Here is a 19,892-nt window from a genome sequence, read left to right on the forward strand (position 1 = left end):
TAGTGACAGGTTTCATGGAGACCAAGGAGGATGAGAGGGAGGCGGAAGGCAGGTCGCGTGGGGGCGCTGCTGGAGACACCGTGTCGCAGCGCGTCTGCAGAAACAGAGGAAGCGGCAGGCGCCAAGGCCCGGAGGCTGGGGGGTGGAGTGTGATGTACCGCAGAGACAGAAAGGAGACCCTGTGCCTGGAGTTACAAGCTTAAGGAAGCAGGAGTTTCAATCTTCAGAGACACTGGGGAGCCTGCTGCACCGGAACACGACCAGATTTTGGTGTAAGGGCGCCCTTCGGCGGCTGCACGGAGAAAACACCACGTGCCCACAGCAGGGACACCAGATTGGCCAGGAAGTCCGACATTGGTCCAGGCAGGAGGTGAGGGCCAGCATCGGGGGTGGGGGAGAGCCAAGGGGAGATCCAGTTGGGGGGCACACCGAGGTTGGCTACCAGGCCGGGGAAGTGCATAGTTACGGAATTTTAAACGCGTCATCTTTGCTTTGCCTTCCTTATGTACTTGCATTATTAAGCTTCAGCATTTAGATTGTGACATTCGCACAAACTGCTTTAGGGAAAACACCCAAATGGAAGCGAGGAACCGAGCCACCCCAGCAGCTCCCAGTGCCGGGTGGCCAGCACCGACAGGCGGGTGCGCGGCCATCGGGGAGCTCCAATACATGTGTGTGAGGGGGGGCACCCCTGACCACCCCGCACTCCAGTTCACTAGGACTCACAAGGCTTCTACACCAAGATTTATTATACCAAGGGGGGCCGACCTCGGGGGAGACGCCCCTCCTCATGCCCCCTCTGCAGGAGAGGGTGGGCAGCCTGGGCCCTGCGTGCTGCAGGGGGTGCTGTCCGCGGCTCTGCCCTCCAGCCCTGCCGCCGCGCACAGGACTAATGTAGTCCACGGGGCACATTTAGAAAGGGCACCGGCTCGTGAGGTAAACTGTCATCTGTCCCGTAACAAAGCCGCTAAAAAAGCCGCCTCTGGGACAGACTGCCCAGGGGGCCGCAAGCTGTGTCTGGAACCGGGCCAAGATGAGCAAGGGTTTCCAGGGAGGCCAGGGTGACTGCCAGGAACAGGCTGCTGGCACCCACTTCGGTCCCCAGGCCAGTCCTCAGAGCTGCGGCTGGCATTGGGTCAGAGGTCGGAGGTCGGTGGCCAGGCTTTCTCGACGTTGGCGTGCATGGCCTGCGGGAGCCACTCGCAGAACTCAGCCAGCAGGTCTGCGGGAGGGGAGGACAGACGGTGTCAGAGTGGCTCTGTGCCCGGCCACCCGCTGCAGGGCACAGCCTCCTAACGCGCCTGGGTTGCCCCGGCCAGCCCCATCCCACCCACTCCCCACCCCTCGGCCCGGGGGGGCGCCTGCCGTGATCAAACCCACATTTGGGGTTTTTCTTCCAAGCAGTCAGCAGGGCGTCTCGGCAGCTGGCTCTCTCGGCAACAAGGGCTCTCAGGAGACTCTCCGTCCGGGGCTGCAGCCTGCGGGCGGGGATGTGGGGTGTGGGTCACCGTGCCACCCACAGGCTGGCCACGCCAGGCCAGCCCTACCCGGGAGGGTGAAGGGTCCCTCCCCCTCCACCCTGCTGGGGACGTGGGCTGGACTGGAGGGTCCAGACCCGTCGTCACCTCTCTGACCCCACCTCCCACCACTCGCGCCTCCGCTGCCTCTGACTGGCCTGGCCTTTCCTATTCCAGGAGCACCTGCCTACCCAGGCTGCTTCTACGCACGCTGCTCGTGGCATCCAGAACCTTCCTCCAGATTTCTGCCTGGCTTGCAGCCCCACCTCCCCCAATCTGCCCATGCAGTCTCCTGACCGACCCCTCCCGGCGACCCTGAATCGCCACCCCTGCGGCCATCCGTGCCTGCCACGCAGTTTGCTGTCCGTCTCCCTGCACCACAAACCTCCCTGTGGGGAGGGGGCTGCGCCTGCTTCCCAGCAGAACCAGCCCAGCCCTGAGAGGGCGCTCAAGCCATCTGCTGGCAGGGCACCGGGCCCGTGCCCCAGCCAGGCAGGGAGCCCGCAGGGCTCAGGCACACAGGGCGCCCCCTGCTGGCGCCCAGCAGCTCCACGCTGGGACGACCAGTGTCTCCACAAAAGCCCATTCCCTCCAGAACCTCAGAGCATGACCTTATCTGGAAAGAGGGTCTTTGGAGGTGTAACGGATTAAGATGAGGTCATGCAGGATTGGAGTGGGGCCCTGAACCCAATGACGGTGTGCTTATGAGAGACCAGAGCGGACCAGAGAGAGACCACGTGAGGACAAAGGCAGAGATCCGAGTGATCTGGTCACCAGCCAGGGAGCCCCTGGAGCCCCCAGGAGCTGGGACAGGCAGGAGGACACCCCCACCCCCCGCCCGGAGCCTTTGGGAGAAGCACAGCCCCACTGCGAGCTTGATTTCGAACTTCTGGCCTGCGAAGCTACAAGAGATCATATTTCTGTTGTTTTATGCCTCTTAGTTGATGGCAATGGGTCTCAGTGGCCCAGGACACCACCAGCAGCTTCTGCCGCCACCTGCCCCCCCCGCGTCGGGACACCCAGGAAAGGCTGTACCTGGCCCACGTTTTCAGCATGGTGCTGGGGCTGGACAGCAGGCAGCCCTGGTAGGAGGCCAGCTTGGGGAAGACCTGGGGAGAGAGCACAGGCCAGGGAGGGTCCCAGATCCGCCTCCCGCCCGTGACACCAAGGCGGGGGTGAGGGGAGCCCCCCGGCCACCTACCTGCCCTTCCAGCAGAAAGCGAGCGAAGTGCTTGTAGCAGTCAAGACCTTCCGGAAACTCTACCTGGACGGCAGGGAGTGGCCAGCCAACTCGGTCTGGAGGCGGGAGCCCATGAGGGGCCGTGATGGAGCCCATAGCCTCCCCGGTCCCCTACCGAGCCCTGGCCCCCCCCCGCCAAGAGGGACAGGCAGTGTGGGGTGACACCACCTGAGACACACATGTCTCCTAGGGCAGGGCCCCGGAGCACGTGTGAGCCAAAGCCACCAGGAGGTCCCCGACTCACAGAACTGGCTGGCCCGGTGACACAGCACCCGGCCCCTCTCGGGGCAGTAGGCGGGGGGCGGCTCCTCCAGGGGCCGGTCGAACTGGCAGTAGGACGGCAGCAGGGCCGGGACCCACTGGACCTCCACGGTCGAGACACCTGGGCCCGGGGGCAAGGGTGGGGGTCAGAGCGGGCGCTGCCGCCTGGGAAGGGCTCGGGCACTCTCCCTGCCACGGTCCCGGTGACACAGCTCACCAGGGCCACGGTGGGTCGCGCCAGGGGCCGGCCCCCAGCTCTGCTACCTTTCATGTACATCTTGGTGGTCTCCACAATTTCCTGGTAGACCACAAAGTCGGGGAGCTCCCTGAAGAGGACGGAACTGGGGTGGATGAAGACGGGGTCTTCGAGCAGAGGGGTCTGCAGAGAGAGGGTGAGTGGGCCTCAGTCCAGGAGACGCGAGCGCCCGGTGAGGGGAGCCCACACGAACCCCGGTGCACGCCCGGCCGGGACAGCGGAGGGGCGGCCCGTGCACGGCGCACCGCCCAGGGAGCACGGTCCAGCCTCGTGGGCGCGTGGACGGGAGCCAAGGCAGAGAAGCCAGACAGGAAAGGCCGTGCATTGCCCGGTCCGGTCTGCAGGGGGCACGCAGGACCCGGCCCCGCAGGGCGGGGAGGCGTGGAGAGGGTGGGGCGGCGACAGGGTCCTGAGACCGACTGTGCTGCGCAGTGCGTGACGTGGGTCTCGGTGAAGCGGACATGCAAGTAAACCTGGGGCAAAGCTCGTGCTCAAGGAAGCTGCGGCCGCCCTGCGCACACCCCTCTGTTCCACGGTGGGGACCACGGCTGAGGACAGGCCCACCTGGACCCCAGGTTCCCCCCACCTGCCACCTGCTGTCCCCCCAGCTGTGCTCACCACGCCCACAGCTGGCACCAGGCCGGCAGGGTGCGGGACAGAGGGCAGGGAGGAGTGGGAGCCCCGGGGGCGGCGACCGCCCCGCTGCCCGGACCCTGAGCCAGCACCCAACCTTGTAGGCGTTCCGCCACTTGTCATCCAGCAGGTCCTCGCTCTGCACCCTGCGGGCCAGGTGGTCCCCCAGGCCAGCCATCACGATCTGCCGCAGGTAGGTCACCTGGCTCTCGGACGGCGGCTGCATCTTGGGGTCCACGAAGAGCCCGGCTTCGGGGCACACGGCGTTCACTGCAGGGGGTGCCAGGGGTGAGGACGTGGGGGCCTGGGGCTGGCTACCGCCTGACCTCCCAGAAGGCCCCACACCCTCCGCACGGAGGCCGCCGGGACACCAGCCTTGCAGGGCCGGGCCAGCTGCTCACCCCACAACCACGGCCTCCCGCTCAGGACAAACCCCAAATCCTCTGGGTTTCGCTGGCCGAGTCCTGCCCCTTCCACCTGCCTGTACAGTGGATGTGACTGAAGCTCTAACTGCTAGCTCCACTCACGAGGTGGCGGTAAGGACGCCACATGCCACCGGTGGTAGGACAGTAGCCCAGAGACACGTGGACCCTGAGGACCTCGTGAGCCAAGGCCGGGCCCTACTCAGGAGTGCGGGAGCCCAGGATGGGGCGGGCCCAGAGCAGCTGGTCTGGACCAGAGCCAGGGACAGAGGGTGACCAGAGGGATGTCACCAGGAGGAGGATGAGACTGAGACAGGCTGATGGAAGAGCGTGTGTCCTCCCGGGACCCCCAAGGCACCAAGCACCGGTCTGGGGTCACGGGCACATTTCAGCGGGCAGGGGGATCTGCAAATGCAGAGCCGGCGAGCAACTGGGCAGCAGCTGTTTGTGGACCACGTCGCTGGGAACAACTTCAAACATCGAAAGGGCCACGTTCTCTGCTGGGGCTGCCCGTGGACGGGGAGCCTGGGGAGCCTGGGGGGCCCGGGGGCCGGCACTGGGGCCGCACCTGCAGTGGTCAGCTGGCCCCGCAGGCGCCGGATCTCCGCCATGGCCTTGTACCGCAGCCCGTTGGCCTCGCAGAACTGGGGCGAGCAGCCCGCGTACTCGCAGGCTCCCACGGCGCCTGGGGGAGAGGGAGGGGCGCACTCACTCGCTGCCCGCCCCCCTCCATGCTGCCCCCCACTGGCCCTCCCCCTCTGCGCCCGACACGCACCCAGCAGCACCATGAGGTCTCCGAGTTTCAGGGAAGCCCCTTGCCCGGCCCAGACCCTCTTCATCTGGGCCACCCGGGCCCGCTTGCTCTTCAGCCTGGCCAGCTCCTCGTCGCTGGCGGCCGGCCTGCAACACAACACACCCCGGCTACCGCCCTGGCCGAGGGCCGCAGGGGCAGCACGCACCTCTGTTCATCAGGGCGGGCTGGGAGGCTCAGGGACAGAGACACTGCCCGCTGGGGCCACCAACGTGACTGAGGCCTTAGGCTCCGGCTCAAAACCCACGCCCAAGTTCACCGCTGGAGCCGACAGGACCATCACCGGCGCGTGTCCCACCGGCGGCCGCACGCGGAGAGCAGCGCAAAGAAACGGCCCGACCGAGGACGACGTCGGGCGTCCCTGCGCTGCTCATAGATCGCGGTGAGGAGTCCCCGGGTGTGGGCTGGACGAGGAGTCACCGCCGCGGTCCCCACACCCGAAAACAGCCGCTGACGCTCGGGGGGGGGGGCAGGGGGGAGTCAGGCGCGGCCTGAAGTCCGCTGCTCGGGTGAACTAATCCCACTCACACATCAGCTCCAGTGTCATTAGCACCTCAACCCCCCGCCACGCCCCGTCCAGGTGGGGAAGGGGAGCACATGGGGCGGGGAAGTCACCTTTCCAGGGTCACACAGCGCGGAAGCGGCACAAGGAGGTTTGAACCCTGGCAGTCTGGCCCAGACTCGGGGTTCCCAGCCCCCCAGTGCTACCCCGCTCTGACGTCAGCGTTATCTGAATAACTAACAGAATTTGCAGCGATCGGAACACCGGCGGGTGCAGAGAGAACGGGGTCCTGCTCGAGGCCACCCAACGAGCCAGTTGTCCTCCCGCAGGCCGGGCTCCAGGCCCTGCTCGGCCCGGCCGTGGCCCCAGGGCCCAGCCCCACCTGTCCAGCTCCTCGAACAGCTCCCGGACGGTCATGGCGGCCACGAGGGTGATGGCGTAGGGCAGGCAGCCGTGCTGCCGGCTCAGCGCCAGCATCTTGGCGTAGCGGGGCGCCACGGGGAACGTGGCCATGGTCCTGCCCAGGGCGGTGACGGGGCAGCTCAGCCGGGACCTCTGCAGCTGCTTCACCCTGCGGCGCGGGGGAGGCCGGGCAGGTGGGTCGGCTGGGGAGGGGGAGGGGCCGAGGACGCGGTGGGCGCTGGGCTCTCCATCCCCACCCCCAGCTACCTGTCTGTTTTCGGGGGCGCCTGCAGGGCCCCCAGCGCGATCAGCAGCTCCTCAGCAGCCATGAGGGCCTCCACAGAGGGCGGGGTCGGGAAGGGGAAGTTGACCACCTGGACGCAGGGACAGGGTAGTAGACAGGGGTGAATGCCGAGACGTGAGCATGGTGGCCCGAGAGGGGGCGAGGTCAGGCTGTCCTCTGTGCACCGTGCACGCCAACCGGACGCAGGGGCCGGACACTCAAGGGGCCCGGGCTTCCTCAATCCTTGGGCCAGGGGAGCGCTGCAGGCCCCCGTCCTGCACTTGATCACACCCTGCACGCACCTGAGGGCACTGCCCGGGCGCTGAGTGGCGGCAGGGGCCGCTGCTCTGGGCAGCAGAGACGCGGGAAAGCAAGACGGGGCTCCGCCGCCCGGGCTCTCGCTCAGCCAGACAGGGCTGCAGACGTGAGCCAGGTCCCCGGGCACGAGATCGGCAAGGGAGCTGGGGTGGCGCCTCCTCCGAAGGAACGGCCGCCTCAAAGCAGGGTCCTTGTGGACCCCTGGCCTCCCCTGCTCACAGCAGCTCCAGCCACAGCGGCCCGGCCAGCCGGGGAGCAGAGCCGAGAGAGCGGTCCCTGCACACGCTGGAGCGTGACAAGGCCGAGACCGGGGCCGAGGCAGTGACCCGCACCGGGGCCCGGGGACGCTGGAACAGGAGGCCAGGCAGGAGCCCAGGCCCAGGAGGACGAGCCCGGGGCAACTCCACTGACGCGCAGTGTCTGGGACAGAGGGACTCGGAGCCAGAAAGCAGGCCCGCGGGAACGCAGGGCTGGGGGGAACGAACGGGGAGTGCGTCCTCACGGGTGTGGGGTGTCCCGTGGGCGCAGGGCGCCTCTCCTGGACGGCACCTTGGGGGGGGGCAGGTGGTCCTGTCCCCCACACCGAGGACTCCGAGGACAGAACACTTGGTGACACCGGGGCAGGGACGCAGGGACTGGGCCCGTCTGCCCGCCAGCCCCAGGCATCTGGGCTCAACCACCGGGCTCGGCTCCCAGGACCCCCGGGCCACCAAGAAGGGGAGCCGGCCCAGGAGGGGCCGGGGCGCCCTAGCCCAGCACACCCACGACTGGGGTGCCGCAGCATGGTGTGGTGATGGCAGGGCCAGGGCCGGGGCCGCGCTGACCTTCTCGATGTCCAGAGCCTTCATCTGCAGGACCAGGTCCTCCACGGGCCTCCGGGTGATCTCGGGCGGCGGGAAGGGCTCGAAGTCCCCAAACACGGCGGATGAGTAGAGCCTGAGGAGGACAGGGCCCGGCAGCTCAGAACCCTGAGTGAGTGGGGGACGGAGATGCTCGGCCACGCTGCCGGACACGGAGCCGTGACCCAGCCGGAGGTGCTCAGCCCGCCCTGCCCGCCCGTGGAACCTCGCCCGGGACCCCGGCTGAACCAGCGGCCGCCGCGTACGGCTGAGCAGGGCTCACACAGGGCCCGGTGCACGGCGCTCGGTGACCAGTCATTCCGCACCGGCGTTCTGTGTGTGGCTTCTCAAGCTTCCTTTCTTTGTGATTTATAACAACGTTGGAAAAAAAAAACCCAGATGGGGAGGGGTGGGGGAGGACTAGATTGGGAGTAAAAAGGAGAAAACTGTATTTGAACAATGATTAAAATAAAGAAATAAAAATAAAATAAAATAAAAAAAAGAAAAGAAAAGAAAAACAAAAACCCCAGCAACAGAGCTGTTAAAGAGTACCGGCGCTCAGAGTGGGGGAAACCCTGCCGACGTCGACGCCGGCGAGGACGCAACACCCGCGCGGCACGAGGAGCTCTCACAGCTCGGCAATGAAAGCCGAAGAGCCGCCCTGGCTGGCGTGGCCCGAGCGCCAGCCGGCCTGAGAACCGAGAGGTCGCCAGTTCGATTCCCCGTCAGGACATGGGCCAGGTCCCAAGGTGGGGGCATGCGAGAGGCAACCGATCGATGTTTCTCTCCCAGTTTCTCTCCCTCTCCCTTCCTCTGAAACTAAATAAAATCTTAAAACAAACAGAAGCAAAGGGCCACAGTGCGGCACCAGCAGCAGAGAGTGGCCTGGAGGCCAGAGAGAGAGGCTTATGGAGCACCCTGAAGACAGTCTCCATGGGGACGCCTCACCTGTAGCAGTGTCCGGGCTCCGTCCGGCCCGCGCGGCCGGCCCGCTGGTCCGCCGAGGCCTGGGAGATCCAGGAGACGCGGAAGGAGGACACGCCGGTCACGCGGTCGTAGTGCCGCTTCTTCACCTTCCCGCAGTCCACCACGTACCGGACGCCCGGGATGGTAAGGGACGTCTCGGCCACGTTGGTGGCCACCACACACAGGCGAGTCCCCTCCGGGGGAGGCTGGAAGACCTAGGACGGCGGCAGAGGCCGCGCAAACCCCACCGGGATCAGGGACGGGTGTGTGTGGGGACGGAGCAGCCGTCCCTCCCATCAGGGAGGCCGGCCAGGCTGCCTGTGCACGGCCGGGAGGCGACCGGGTGCACAGGGCCCAGCCACGATGCTCCCAAGCTACATGCTGACCACCCAGGTGACCAGTTGGATGGCCCAGTGCCTGTCCTCGCCCCGGCCCGTTACCTGGGCTTGCTTCTCCGGGGCCAGCAGAGAGTAGAGCGGAAGCACATGCAGGGGGAGCGAGGCATCCGGCTGCTCACCTGCAGGGGAGGCGGAGGACGCTGCTACCCCCCGCACCCACGGCAGGAGCCAGCCTCAGCCCGTCCTCGCCCCGGCCTGCTCCGCCGGAGACGCCCCTGGGCCAGCCACGCTGCCAGGGGCTCAGCCCCCCACCCCAGCGAGGCAGACAGGGAGGCCCAGCCTGGGTGGGCGGAGGGCGGAGGGGCCCCCGGGGCTCTCCCGGCCCCACTGCTCCACCAGACGGGGAGTGCCTGGCCCCCTGTGGAACCCCTTCCTCGTAGAGGGCCCTGGAGGGGGCTCGGGATGCCCTCGGGCTGCCCCGTGCTGGACAAGGAAGGGCTGGACAGGCACGGCCCTGGGGCTGTGCCCACACAGAAGCACCTCCTGGAGATGGACACTCCGCCCGGGCGGCACGGAGGCATGCGCTCCCCCTGCGACACTGAGCCTGCAGGTGGCCCCGCGCCACAGCCCACACGAGACGTCCTCGGGGCCTGTCGGCTGCCAGGAAGCAGGGGGCTCAGGGCTGGTGCTGGGGGCAGAAGCTCGAGGCCACACCCCAGGACCCGCAGCCCCCGGGGGAGGGCCAGGGAGTCGGGGGCTCGGCGGGCGCCTGCGCGGAGGGCACGCATGCGGGGGCGGCACCTCCGTCCGCTGCGTCGTCGCCCAGGTCCAGGTCCAGGTCGGAGCCCAGGGCCGCCTCCTCGTCGTCCATTTCCGCCTCCCTGTCCTCGTCACCTTCGCCCGCTGGCAGCACCGAGTAACTGTCCAAGCTGATCTGGGGCAGCGCCTACGGGAGACAGCGCGTCAGGACCACGGGCTGCAGGGGCCCCCCGCGGGCACTTCCGTCACGGGCAGCGAGAACAGGGACCAAGGCCCTGCCACCGTGAGCCACACGCCCACGGCAGGCCACACAAACTCTCCCTGCCCGAGTTCCCCCATCTGACAGTTGGGGATAATCGTGGGATGATTTGCTAACGTGTGGAGAGAAGGCAGGGCCCCGCCTGGCAGGCTGCCGTGCACAGGTGAGTTAGTGGCAAGTAATGAATGATGCCACGGCTCAGGTGCCTGGGGCCCGGCCTCCGGAAGCTTCCTCTGGGACCACAGGGCAGGGAGTCTTGATGTCCCACGTCTCAGCTGGTCCCCACGGCCCCTGGGGCAGCACCTCCCACAGAAGCCCCTCCACGGCAGGGAGGGGCTGGGCCCGTGGTGGCCCACGTGGTCCCCGGCATCCGCAGGCAGCCCCTGGGCACCAGGATGAGTCTAATGACTGCGGAGGGGGGCCTTAATTCTGTTTCTCTTCGACCACATTTCCACAGGCACGGCCAGCCCCAAGGGGGCCAGGGAGGGGGTGGCGGCCACCCCACAGGCCAGGCGGCTGCAGAACCCCCAGCTGCCCTCCACCTACCGCCGCCTGGGCCTTCCTGGCCCTCGCCCGGGACTTCTTAAACTTCCTCGTTTCTTCTACGGAGTCCTTCTGGTCGTCCTTTTCTGGAAAGGGGAGCTGGTCAGGGAGGGAGACGCCCTGTGGCCCGGGCCGGGCGCTCAGGACTCCGCCCTTCCCTGTGCAGAGCGGGGTCACCGCGCCGGTGGCCTTTATGGGGGGGGGGGGCGGGCAGACAAGGAGCAGCTCTCACACAGGGACGCGGGGGGGCCCCGGGCCCCCGGGTACCTGGTGGCCGGGGCCTGGAGCGCGGGAAGGCCCTCCGGAGCCTGCGACACAGCGCATGCACCTCCGCCTGCCCCGTCAGGAACACCAGGATGCCGCCTGCGGGGAGAGCGAGGCCCCGTTAGCCGCTCCCCACGTAGCAGACACCGACGTAGCCGCGACTGCCTGCCCAGCCGTGCACTGAGACGGCTGCGAGGATGACCTGTCCAACCAGGAGACACGGACGGGCACCAGCAGCCACCTTCCGGATTGAGTGCAGCGGGATGGGGAGGCCACAGCTACCGTCTGGCCCGGCCCTGCGACTCCACGCCCCGGAGGTTGGGAAGGGGAGGCGCAGCCAGAACCCGCCGCGGCAGCTCCCGGCCTGGCAGCCAGAGGGGGGGGGGAGGGGGGCGGCCCAGCGCCCCTCAGAAGGTGGTCCTTCCGTGAAAAGGACTAACGCTCTGTCCCCGGCTACAGCGTGCATGAACCTTAAGAACGGACACCAAGAGAGATGCCACCCACCAAAGGCCACACGGCACGGTCCCACTGAGTCCGTGAAACACGCAGAACAGGTGTGTCTGCGGGACGGGGGAGGGGGAGCCAGCTGTAGGAGCACCGTCAGGTAGATGCCGTGACTGAGCCAGTGCTGGGGACCCGGGGCTCAGGAGTGCGTTCACGCCCGTTCGCCTGTCCCAGGGCTGTGGGCACCCGTGCCAGCCGACCCCTGCCTGGGCCCTGTGCAGCGCCCTGCTGCCCGGGTGCGGGCAGGCGCCGCCCCGGTGCTCACTGAAGCCTCACAAAGCTTTGGGTGGAGCTCGGCAGGGCAGGCGCCGTAAACTCTGGAACCAGGGAGGAAACTGAGCCACTCGGGGGAGGGCAGGCACCACACCGCCCGCCCCCGGGGGTCTGGAAGGGGCGGGCCTCACCTGCAGGCAGCATGCGGTGGATCTTGCACACCTTCCGGAAGCACTCGCCGCTGTAGTCGTCCTGCGGCGTCCGCTTGTTGAAGTGCACCGTCACCGGGAACTGCCGGGACTCCACCTGCCACGGACGCCCCCGGGATGAGCGCTGGCCCGGGCTCGGCCCCTCCCGCTTCCCGGGCTCTCTGACCACGGGGTCTCCCTCCTCCACTGCCCCCCCTCACGACCGGTGTCCTTGCTGTCAGGGCTGACAGGGTCCCGCCCACCCTGCTGCCCGAGAGCCTGGCCCCAGGGTCACCTTGACAACGGGGGGCGGCTCCGAGAAGAGCCGCTGGTTCTGGGTGAAGTCCTCCACCCGCAGCGTGGCCGACATGATGAGCAGCTTCAGCGGCTGGAGCCTCTGCAGGACAGAAGACAGGCCCCATGACCCACGGCTGCCCAGGGGGACAGAAGACAGGCCCTGTGACCCGCGGGCACCCAGAGCCACCCCCGGCCCCATCCTCGTTGCCAGAGGCCCCAGAAAAAGCAGGGGAAGTGAGCCGAGAGCAGGGTCCTCCTCTCCCAGGGCGATGGCTCCTTCGAGGGCGTCCTTAACGTCCCCAAAGTTAAGCTGCAACGGTGGCATGAACCTGGCGCCCCCCACTGCCACCCCCCAGCCTCACCCCCGTCTCCTCACCACCACCTCCTCCAGCCCCACCCCCGCCCTGCCTCCTGCGGCGCCAGCCCACGGCGCCTCTTCAGATGAAGCCTGGGGGGCCGGTCCGGCCCATCGCACACACAACTGCCGTCTGTCTGACGAGTGTTCTGCGTTTGCGACGCAGACAGAGCAGTGTGTCCACTTCCCGGCAGGACTGGGAGGCCACCCCCCGGGCTGGTGTCCCCTGACGCAGCGGGCCCCCGGGGGTGGGGGTGGCAGGGGAGATCCTGGGCTGGGCTCTGGGCCCCCCAGGCGTGGCCGGCGGCCCCGTCTCGGGATCCCCGCGGGGCCTGGCCGAGCACACGACTCCTCGCTGGAGCCTCTGACGCTGGACGGAGGGAAGGGCGACGGTCTCCGAGGCCGGACCCGGGACTCCCGCCTGGGCTGCTACACCGAGACCCGCAGCCTGGCCCTCCCGCCTCCCGCCTCCCGCCCGACCTTCTCCCGGAGAGACACGACGCGGGACAGCAGGCCGATGAGGATGTCCGTGTGCACGCTGCGCTCGTGGGCCTCGTCGATGATCACCACCGTGTACTTCAGCAGCAGGAAGTCCTGGGGGCGGAGGCCGGGGCGTGAGGCCGGCCAGCCCAGGCCTGAGCCTCCCCGGCGTCACTCCTCACCCCCGAACTCCCACTCGGGGGCCCCCTCTGACACTAGGCGCGGGTCCCGGGGTGCGCCGCCTGAGGTCCTGGCCGGTGACGCCCCTGCCCCAGGACTCAGTGCCTTCACCCGCACAGCGGGGTCACCAGCGCCGGCCTCATGGGGTCCCGGGCCGAGAAAGGGCAGCTACTACTTATCAGATTGGAGCTCCCAAGAGCAGATGTCCATGGGCCGCAGAGGGCGGAAGTGGACGTGAGACGTGTGGTGGGGGCCAAGGGCAACTAGCTGGACAGCCACTCGCCGCACGGGAAGGGGCCATCAGACCCCAAACCCAGCTCACAGCCGCCTCCCTGAGCCTCCCAGGCCGGCCGAGAGGCCGAGGGAGGAGTCACCTCCGCCTCCTGACCCTGTGCAGGGGGAGGTCACGCAGCCATGAGGAGCGTGTGCACGTGGCTACTGCGTGCACGCCTGCGAACCCAACCACGGTACAAACTCGAGCTCACGTTTAACAAGCACCTGCTAGGCGCTGTGCTAAGGAGCTCTCACGCACTACATGACTTCTGCACAACAATTACACGAGGGAGGCACCTGCTTGCAGATCAAGATGCTAAGGCCCAGAGAGGTTAAGTGACTGGCCCAAGGTCACACAGCCATTGGCACAGCAGCTGCTTACAGGTGCGGTGACGTCCCAGCTCCAGGCCGCCTACACGCACCGGCCCTGACCTCCGAGACTGGACGAGCGACCCACCTTCTGGATTTCCTTGAGCAGCACACCGTCCGTCATGAACTTGATTCTGGTCTCCTCGGTCACATTCCCTTCGTATCGGATCTGATAGGAGACGACCCTGCAGGCATAGGGCAGGTGGTCCCCCAGAGGCCTCACTGGTCGGGGCTGCAACCTCGTGGACAGTGCAAGGTGGGCAGCAGAGGCGGCCTGGTGCCCGTGGGCGGGCGGCTGGCCGAGGGCCGAGGCCCGCCACCTGCGCCAGCAACACGCCCCGAGTTCTCCGGCGAGGGCGGCACCCGCTCCGCTCCAACCGCTCTCCGAGGCAAGTCCTATGGCCCCAGCGCCAGGAGGGGGCCTGCATCTCAGAAGGGTTTTCAGCGGATGCGGCGATGCTGAGACCCAACCGCTGCCCGCCGGCGTGCGCCCACTGCTGCTCTGCCCTGCCCTCGGGCCCCGCTAGGGCCAGTCGGCCCGCTCAGCACACCGCGTGTGATGTGACGTGAGCCCGAGGCCCGGCCGGCCTGTCCCAGCTCTGTGCCCCCTGCCTGGGAGGGCCCCGCTGTCCAACACGCAGAGAACCTTCTCAGGAGAGGAGACCCCTGTCCCAGGTACGGAGTGGCAGAAGTGACGGTCCCTCCCAGTGCCCTCGGCAGGGACGAGGGCCCACGATGCCCCTTAGATCCTCAGAGACAGCTGACCCTGCGCAGGGCCAGAGGACCACCCCTCCCCCGTGCACCCCTAGAGGCCGAACCCTCACCGCTGCGACAGGTTCATCTCCTTGGCCACGCGCTGGGACATGGCTATGGCGGCCACGCGGCGGGGCTCCGTGACGCCGATGATGCTGCCGTCGCTGGGGGCCAGAGAACGCAGTGCGTCAGCAGTGCCGCGCCCCCCCACCCCCACTGCCTGTCCCCAAGTCACACACAGTTCCCAGGCAGGACTCGCTGCGCAGGGGTGGCCCTCACCGGGGCCCAGGGACATGCACGCCAGGCAGGGCACCTCAGCATCGCGTAGCAGTAAACGTGGAAGGGCCACCCACACAGGGGACGGACCCACGGGCCCCGTGCGACGGAAACCGGGCCTGGAGCCCACCACCAAGGGGACGGACTGGTTTGGGCTGTGCAGAGGTCAGCTCAGCAGGCCGGACCGGCCCCCCTGCAGGGGGCGCTGTGCCCAGGACCTGGATTCTGGGAGGGCTCCCATGCACCCCCCACCCCTGCCCTTTCCCTGAAGGATAAGACCTGCTGTCCTTTGGGGAGGGTGCCTGGGGTTTGGGGACCTGCGGGCAGAGGGGACTGAGGTGACCAGCCCCCCAATAGCACCCTGCACGCTGAGTCTCTCATGGGCTTCCCGGATAGATGGCACGTCACAGGTGTCCTCTCAGCTCGCAGCTGGAGGTGTGACCAGGGTGACTCCGCCGGGAGCCTGTGTCCCCCAGACACCACCCCGGGGCCTGTCCCTCTGCGACTGGGCTCCGTGTCCTCTGCTGGACCCGAGCGTGACCCTGACTCCGATGACTCGCTGAGTCCCAGGAGCCCTCCCAGCCCATTGCTGAACGGGGGTGGCCTCGGGGACCCGGCCACATGGGTCCAAGGTGCCCACAGAAGGTGACACCCTGCTCCACATGCCCGGGACTGGCTTCACACAAGCTGGGTCACCTCACGGACACACCCGCCCTGACTGGGGAGTAGGTGCAAAGACACCCTCCCCGCCCCCCCGTTCTGGGAGCGAGGCCCAGAGATGGGAAGCAGCCGCGGAGCCAGGGCCCGGCAGCGCGGGAGACCATGCCTGTAAGGACCTTTGTGGGGGACAGCACCTCCACGGCCACCTCGGCCCCCACCTGCTGTAGCCCGCTTCGTAGAGAAACTGGGGCACCTGCGTGGTCTTCCCGCTGCCCGTCTCGCCGCACACGATGACGATGGGGTGCTCGGCCACCGCCTCCATTATCACTTGCTCTTCGGAGAGGATCGGGAGCTTCAGGCGCTCTTGCTGCAGGGGGAGGAAGTCAGTGCTGGGGCTGGGGTGGCGGTGGGGGCGGGGCCCCGGCAGAGTGGCCTCCACAAAGGTGGCAGCTGGCACACGGCCAGCACCCAGACTCAGGGGACCAAGCATGTCCACTGGTGAGCGGAAGCCTTGAGCCTTGGGGGCGGGGACAGAGCCGCGAGCAGGGCCCTTCAAAAGGCGAGAACCCCCGTCCTCAGGGACCGCTTGGCTCCCGAGACACAGGAGCTCAGCTGTTGCTGGTGGGGTCGACACGTGTGTGCGGGCGACGCCCCCTCCGCCCCCTCGGGCCCTCGCCACGCGGCCTACGTTCTCACCAGACGCCGGAGCCTCGCACCTGCATTTCCGGGGAGCGGTTCACGGGGACGAAGACGGCGGGCTTCACGGGGGGCCTGGCCAGGGAGGAGGCCTCGGCTGCAGGGGCCGAAGGCACTGCAGGGGTCCCGGCAGGAGGGGGCGGACCACTGGGCACCAGGCCCTCCCCCGTGCCCCCCGGCAGAGCTGGCGGCAGACACGGCGCTGTCGTCCCCGCTCCGGCCTCCACCTGCTCGGCGGCCGGGGCCTCGTCGGGTTCAGACTCCACGGAGGAGGACTCTGACTCTTCCTCCTCTGCCTCCTGCAGACGGCGCTTCCGGTGGGCCCCGCTGAGGCTGCTGATCGCCCGACCCTGGGCCGTGACCTCGTCGGCTCTCCTACGGGAGGGCCAGAGTCTGAGGCAAAGGCCCCAGGACCCAAGCAGGCAGCTCTGCGCTCCGGCTGCAGTCGGAGGCCACACCCCTGCCCGCCCCAGGGCCTTGGCACATGCTGTTTCCACTGCCACCCTCGCCTCACTCCAATGTCACCTCTCGGGGGCTTCTCCCGAACCGCCCCACCCTTTCCCCAGCCTTCACTTCTGCTTAGTGTTCACCGGCGCCAGGCAGAGGTGCACTCATGTGATTGCTGCCCTCCCCGCCGCCCCCACCATGAAGGGAAGCTTGTTCAGCATTTTGCTTGGTGCACTGCTCTCAGCCCGGGGCCAAGGACAGCCTGGGACACAGCCGTCCCATGCACAGCAAGATGAACAGAGCTGGCCGGTGGGAGACCGCAGCGAGTGGGGATCTCGGGGAGGGCCCCAGGGGCTCCGCCTAAGGCCAGGGTCCTGCAGAAATGCCAGTGGTGTGCTGAAATCGTCCAACAGCTCAAGACCAGGGGGAATCTGGGTTTTAATGGGAAATCTCTTTGTTCATTTTTAAAAAGAGATTTAATTTACTTTTAGTGAGAGGGAGAGGGAGGGAAAAAAAACAGGGAGAGAAACATTGATCGGTTGCCTCCTGCACGCCCCACATTACGCACCTGGCCTGTAACCCAGGCACATGCCCTGACTGGGAATCGAGCTGGCGAACTCTCTCTTTGTGGGATGACGCCCAACCCACGGAGCCACCCTGATCAGGGCTCTCCCAATTCTTAACTGTTGGCTACATTGGGGTGAATGGTGTCTCCCCACAATCCAGGCTCCTGGAGACTCAGAACATGACCTCATTCAGAACCAGGGTCTCGGCAGGTATGATTAGGATGGGGCCACACTGGACTGGGGTGGGCCCTACACACCAGGGACTGATGTCCTCACAAGGAGAAAACAGGGGGACCCAGAGACGCTGGGAGGACGCCATATGACAACAGGGGTGGAGACTGGAGAGGGTGTCTAAAAGCCGGCCATCGGCGCGGACTGCCGGCCAGTACCAGGAGCCAGCAGAGGGGCGTGGGACGGACGCGCCAGCCTCCAGAAGGGACCGCCCGGCCGACACCAGCGTCTGGCGCCTCGTAGGGTGTTCAGCAGCTCCTGGGGCCTCTACCCACTGGGAGCGTCACAGGCCCCTGCAAACGCGTTTCCTCCTGACACTCAGCCCCAGGGGGACGCCGTCGCCCACGAGGGGCAGGCTGCAGAGGGGCCGGCCGACTCACTCTCTGGCGTGGTACATGCGGTCGCCGGTGCCCAGCTTGGACGTGGTGTAGTAGAGCCTCAGCTCCGCCTCCGACACCTGGACCTCGCTCAGCTTCTGCAGCATCTGTGCACGCTGGGGGAGGGCACGGGCGCGTCAGACGCCCGGCGGCGTCACGACCCTCTCTTCGGAGGGAAGCGAGACGCTACACAACACTCAGCATGGCTGACGCCACCCGCCTTCTGAAACCGACGGTCGGATCCCAATCACTGGCACGTGGCGTTCTCACACCAGCGGATGCACCACAGGAGGCGGGAGCTGGGGCAGCTACATGCCCCCTTGTGGGGGCCCGGGCTGGTAAACGGGCTCTCTCCGCCTCCCTCCGTCACCGCACGCTGTCTCGAGCAAAAAGCCGCCTGTGGGGACGTGACCCTGAGCTTCTTTCCCCTGGTGAGCACCTCGTGAGTTTTTACTGTATTTTACGTTATACGTATTTGATACGTGCTTCTACATGTATATTTCACAATCACTAAAAGAAAACAAGGTTTGGGGGACAGTGGGGGGGAGTGCTGCACCGGGTTTTAGAAAGACACATGGAAGAGTGAGTGCTCTGGGGGATGGGCGTCGGACTGTCCCCTGCTGGAGTCACAGAGCCCTGCACAGGGACCCTGGCAGAGCATCAGATGTGACTTGGCAAAGCCTAGAGATCGGGGTCTCTCAGTCTCCCCACTGCCGGCACTTTGGGGCTCAGCCCCGCCCACCCCCACCCCGTCTGTCTCTGTCCAGCCCGGAGAGCCGCATGCAGACCCCGGCGGGGCAGCAGGTGTACCTGGCTCTTCTTCTCCTTCTGTTCTAAGATCTTCTGCAGCACCTTCCGCTCTTTCTTGGTCAGAGGCTTCTTCTTCTTCGACGGCGGAGGGGCCTTGGTCTTCTTTTTTTTCTTCCCCGGCAGGACGAGGGCGTTGCTGGCATCGACTCCTTTCAACGTGCCCCTGTCTAGAAGGGCAGGCTTGTCTGACCCGCAGCCCCAGGGGCCAGGAGATGCTGGCAGTGCTCAGGGCTCCCCTTAATGCTGGTCTCCTCTGGGGCCCCTCCAGCCCTTCATGGGAGCCCCCTGAGGGCCCACACAGGAATGGGGGTGCAGACCCAGCCCACTGTGCCTTCACTCGACCCATCCACCCGGCACTTGCCACGGGTCAGGCTCTGCTGTGAGCCAGGGCACCCCTGTCCCAGTGTGGGGGGAGAGAGAAGGGGGTGCACACTATAACGAGGTGTTCCTCGGCGTGGGGGACTACTCTTGGCGGGTCTGGGAGATGCAAGCTATTCTCACAATAATGCTACAACGTACCGAGTCTGTGTCACACCTATTTTCAAATATCACCTTCTGAAAGTATGCCACGCAGACCAGCACTCAGCTACCACGTCCCTCTTCAAGTCAACCTACTGCAGCAGCTTGGGGAGTGACCCCTTGTGCCTGACATCTGACACGGGGGTGCCCTCTGCAGTGGCCCAGATGGGCAGTGTCTGATCCTGTTATCAACTGCTCAGGCTCCTTACGTGCTCAAATAAACAGCAAGAGAGGTTGTGACCATCATTAAGAACCAGACAATTTTAAGCAACGCCGCTATCTCCCACAGCCACGGTCCTCACCTGGTGACCCCGCCCCCGTTTTCAAATTTCACCTCCCCTCAGCCATTCTGGCCGCCTTCAGGTCTTGCCTCAAACGACACCTCCTCCGTGAAGCCCTCCCCACGCACCCTATGCAACATCACAACTCGCCCAATCACCCCTTCTGTTCATCTCCCCAGTACTGACAACCCCGCAACGGTCTGTATAGTTTCCGTGTTCCCAGGAGCGGCTAAGCTCCGTACGGCGGGGATTTGCTCCCCATAAATCTCCTTTTCTGTCACGTTTCCAGCGCCTAGCACTTTGCAGGCGCTCCTACTGACGGGAGTGTCAGCAGCCTGCAGTTGAGCAGGCAGGGGTGGGCTCAAAATACTTTAGGACAAGAAATTTATAATGGGAGCCATCAGGATGGATAAAGTGAACTTATTTTCTTGCCCAAATGCGCTACGTTGGGCTGGCCTCTAAGCGAGAGAAAGCCCGGCTAGTGTTCCAAATTCGGGTAAAATTAGACTGTCACTGTCCGGGAGACCTTCAGCCCCCACCCGCCGGCCCTGGAGGCGAGACCCCCGGTGGCCCTCCTCCCGAAATCCAGCCCCCGGACGCCTTACCCTCTAGTTCCAGCAGCACAGGGGGCGGCTCTGGGGGGCCTTGCGAGGGGCCGGGGGCCGCCTGCTGGCGCCCCTTGACGTTGTACCGCCGGCGCAGCTTCCCCATGGTGCCCCGTTCCTGCTCAGGTACGGCTGGGATGCCCAGCGGCGCACCCCGGGGGCCCGGCCCACGTGGGTTTGCAGACCGCCGCTCAAGCAA

At 66.6% G+C, this 19,892-nt stretch overlaps 1 protein-coding gene across 4 annotated transcripts; it reads right to left on the minus strand.

Annotated features, from left to right (window-relative positions):
* Window positions 1-731: 731 nt before the first annotated feature.
* On the minus strand, window positions 732-19,892 carry DHX37 (DEAH-box helicase 37). 4 transcript variants are annotated; one of them, XM_045844772.1, is made up of 27 exons: window positions 19,694-19,892; window positions 18,289-18,455; window positions 17,482-17,594; window positions 15,878-16,232; window positions 15,380-15,528; window positions 14,297-14,389; window positions 13,561-13,657; window positions 12,651-12,764; window positions 11,814-11,915; window positions 11,522-11,636; window positions 10,617-10,712; window positions 10,353-10,435; window positions 9,590-9,734; window positions 8,891-8,967; window positions 8,433-8,665; window positions 7,470-7,581; window positions 6,312-6,418; window positions 6,025-6,213; window positions 5,105-5,229; window positions 4,898-5,014; window positions 4,005-4,177; window positions 3,283-3,397; window positions 3,002-3,139; window positions 2,719-2,813; window positions 2,553-2,626; window positions 1,381-1,478; window positions 732-1,222 (listed from the first exon to the last, which is right to left on the minus strand). In XM_045844772.1, the coding sequence occupies exons 1-27, from the start codon at window positions 19,797-19,799 to the stop codon at window positions 1,137-1,139; spliced, it is 3,474 nt and encodes a 1,157-aa protein (XP_045700728.1). In that variant the 5' UTR covers window positions 19,800-19,892; the 3' UTR covers window positions 732-1,136. The 4 variants fall into 4 exon arrangements, 2 of the variants coding, with proteins under 2 accessions (XP_045700728.1, XP_045700727.1); XM_045844771.1 differs by having other exon boundaries at window positions 2,719-2,781; window positions 3,236-3,397; XR_006786401.1 differs by lacking the exon at window positions 732-1,222 and having other exon boundaries at window positions 1,411-1,478; window positions 2,719-2,781.

This window comes from Phyllostomus hastatus, unplaced genomic scaffold, assembly GCF_019186645.2.
Source record: "Phyllostomus hastatus isolate PE091 unplaced genomic scaffold, TTU_PhHast_1.1 phas_contig_1162, whole genome shotgun sequence".
NCBI classification, from domain to species: domain Eukaryota; kingdom Metazoa; phylum Chordata; class Mammalia; order Chiroptera; family Phyllostomidae; genus Phyllostomus; species Phyllostomus hastatus.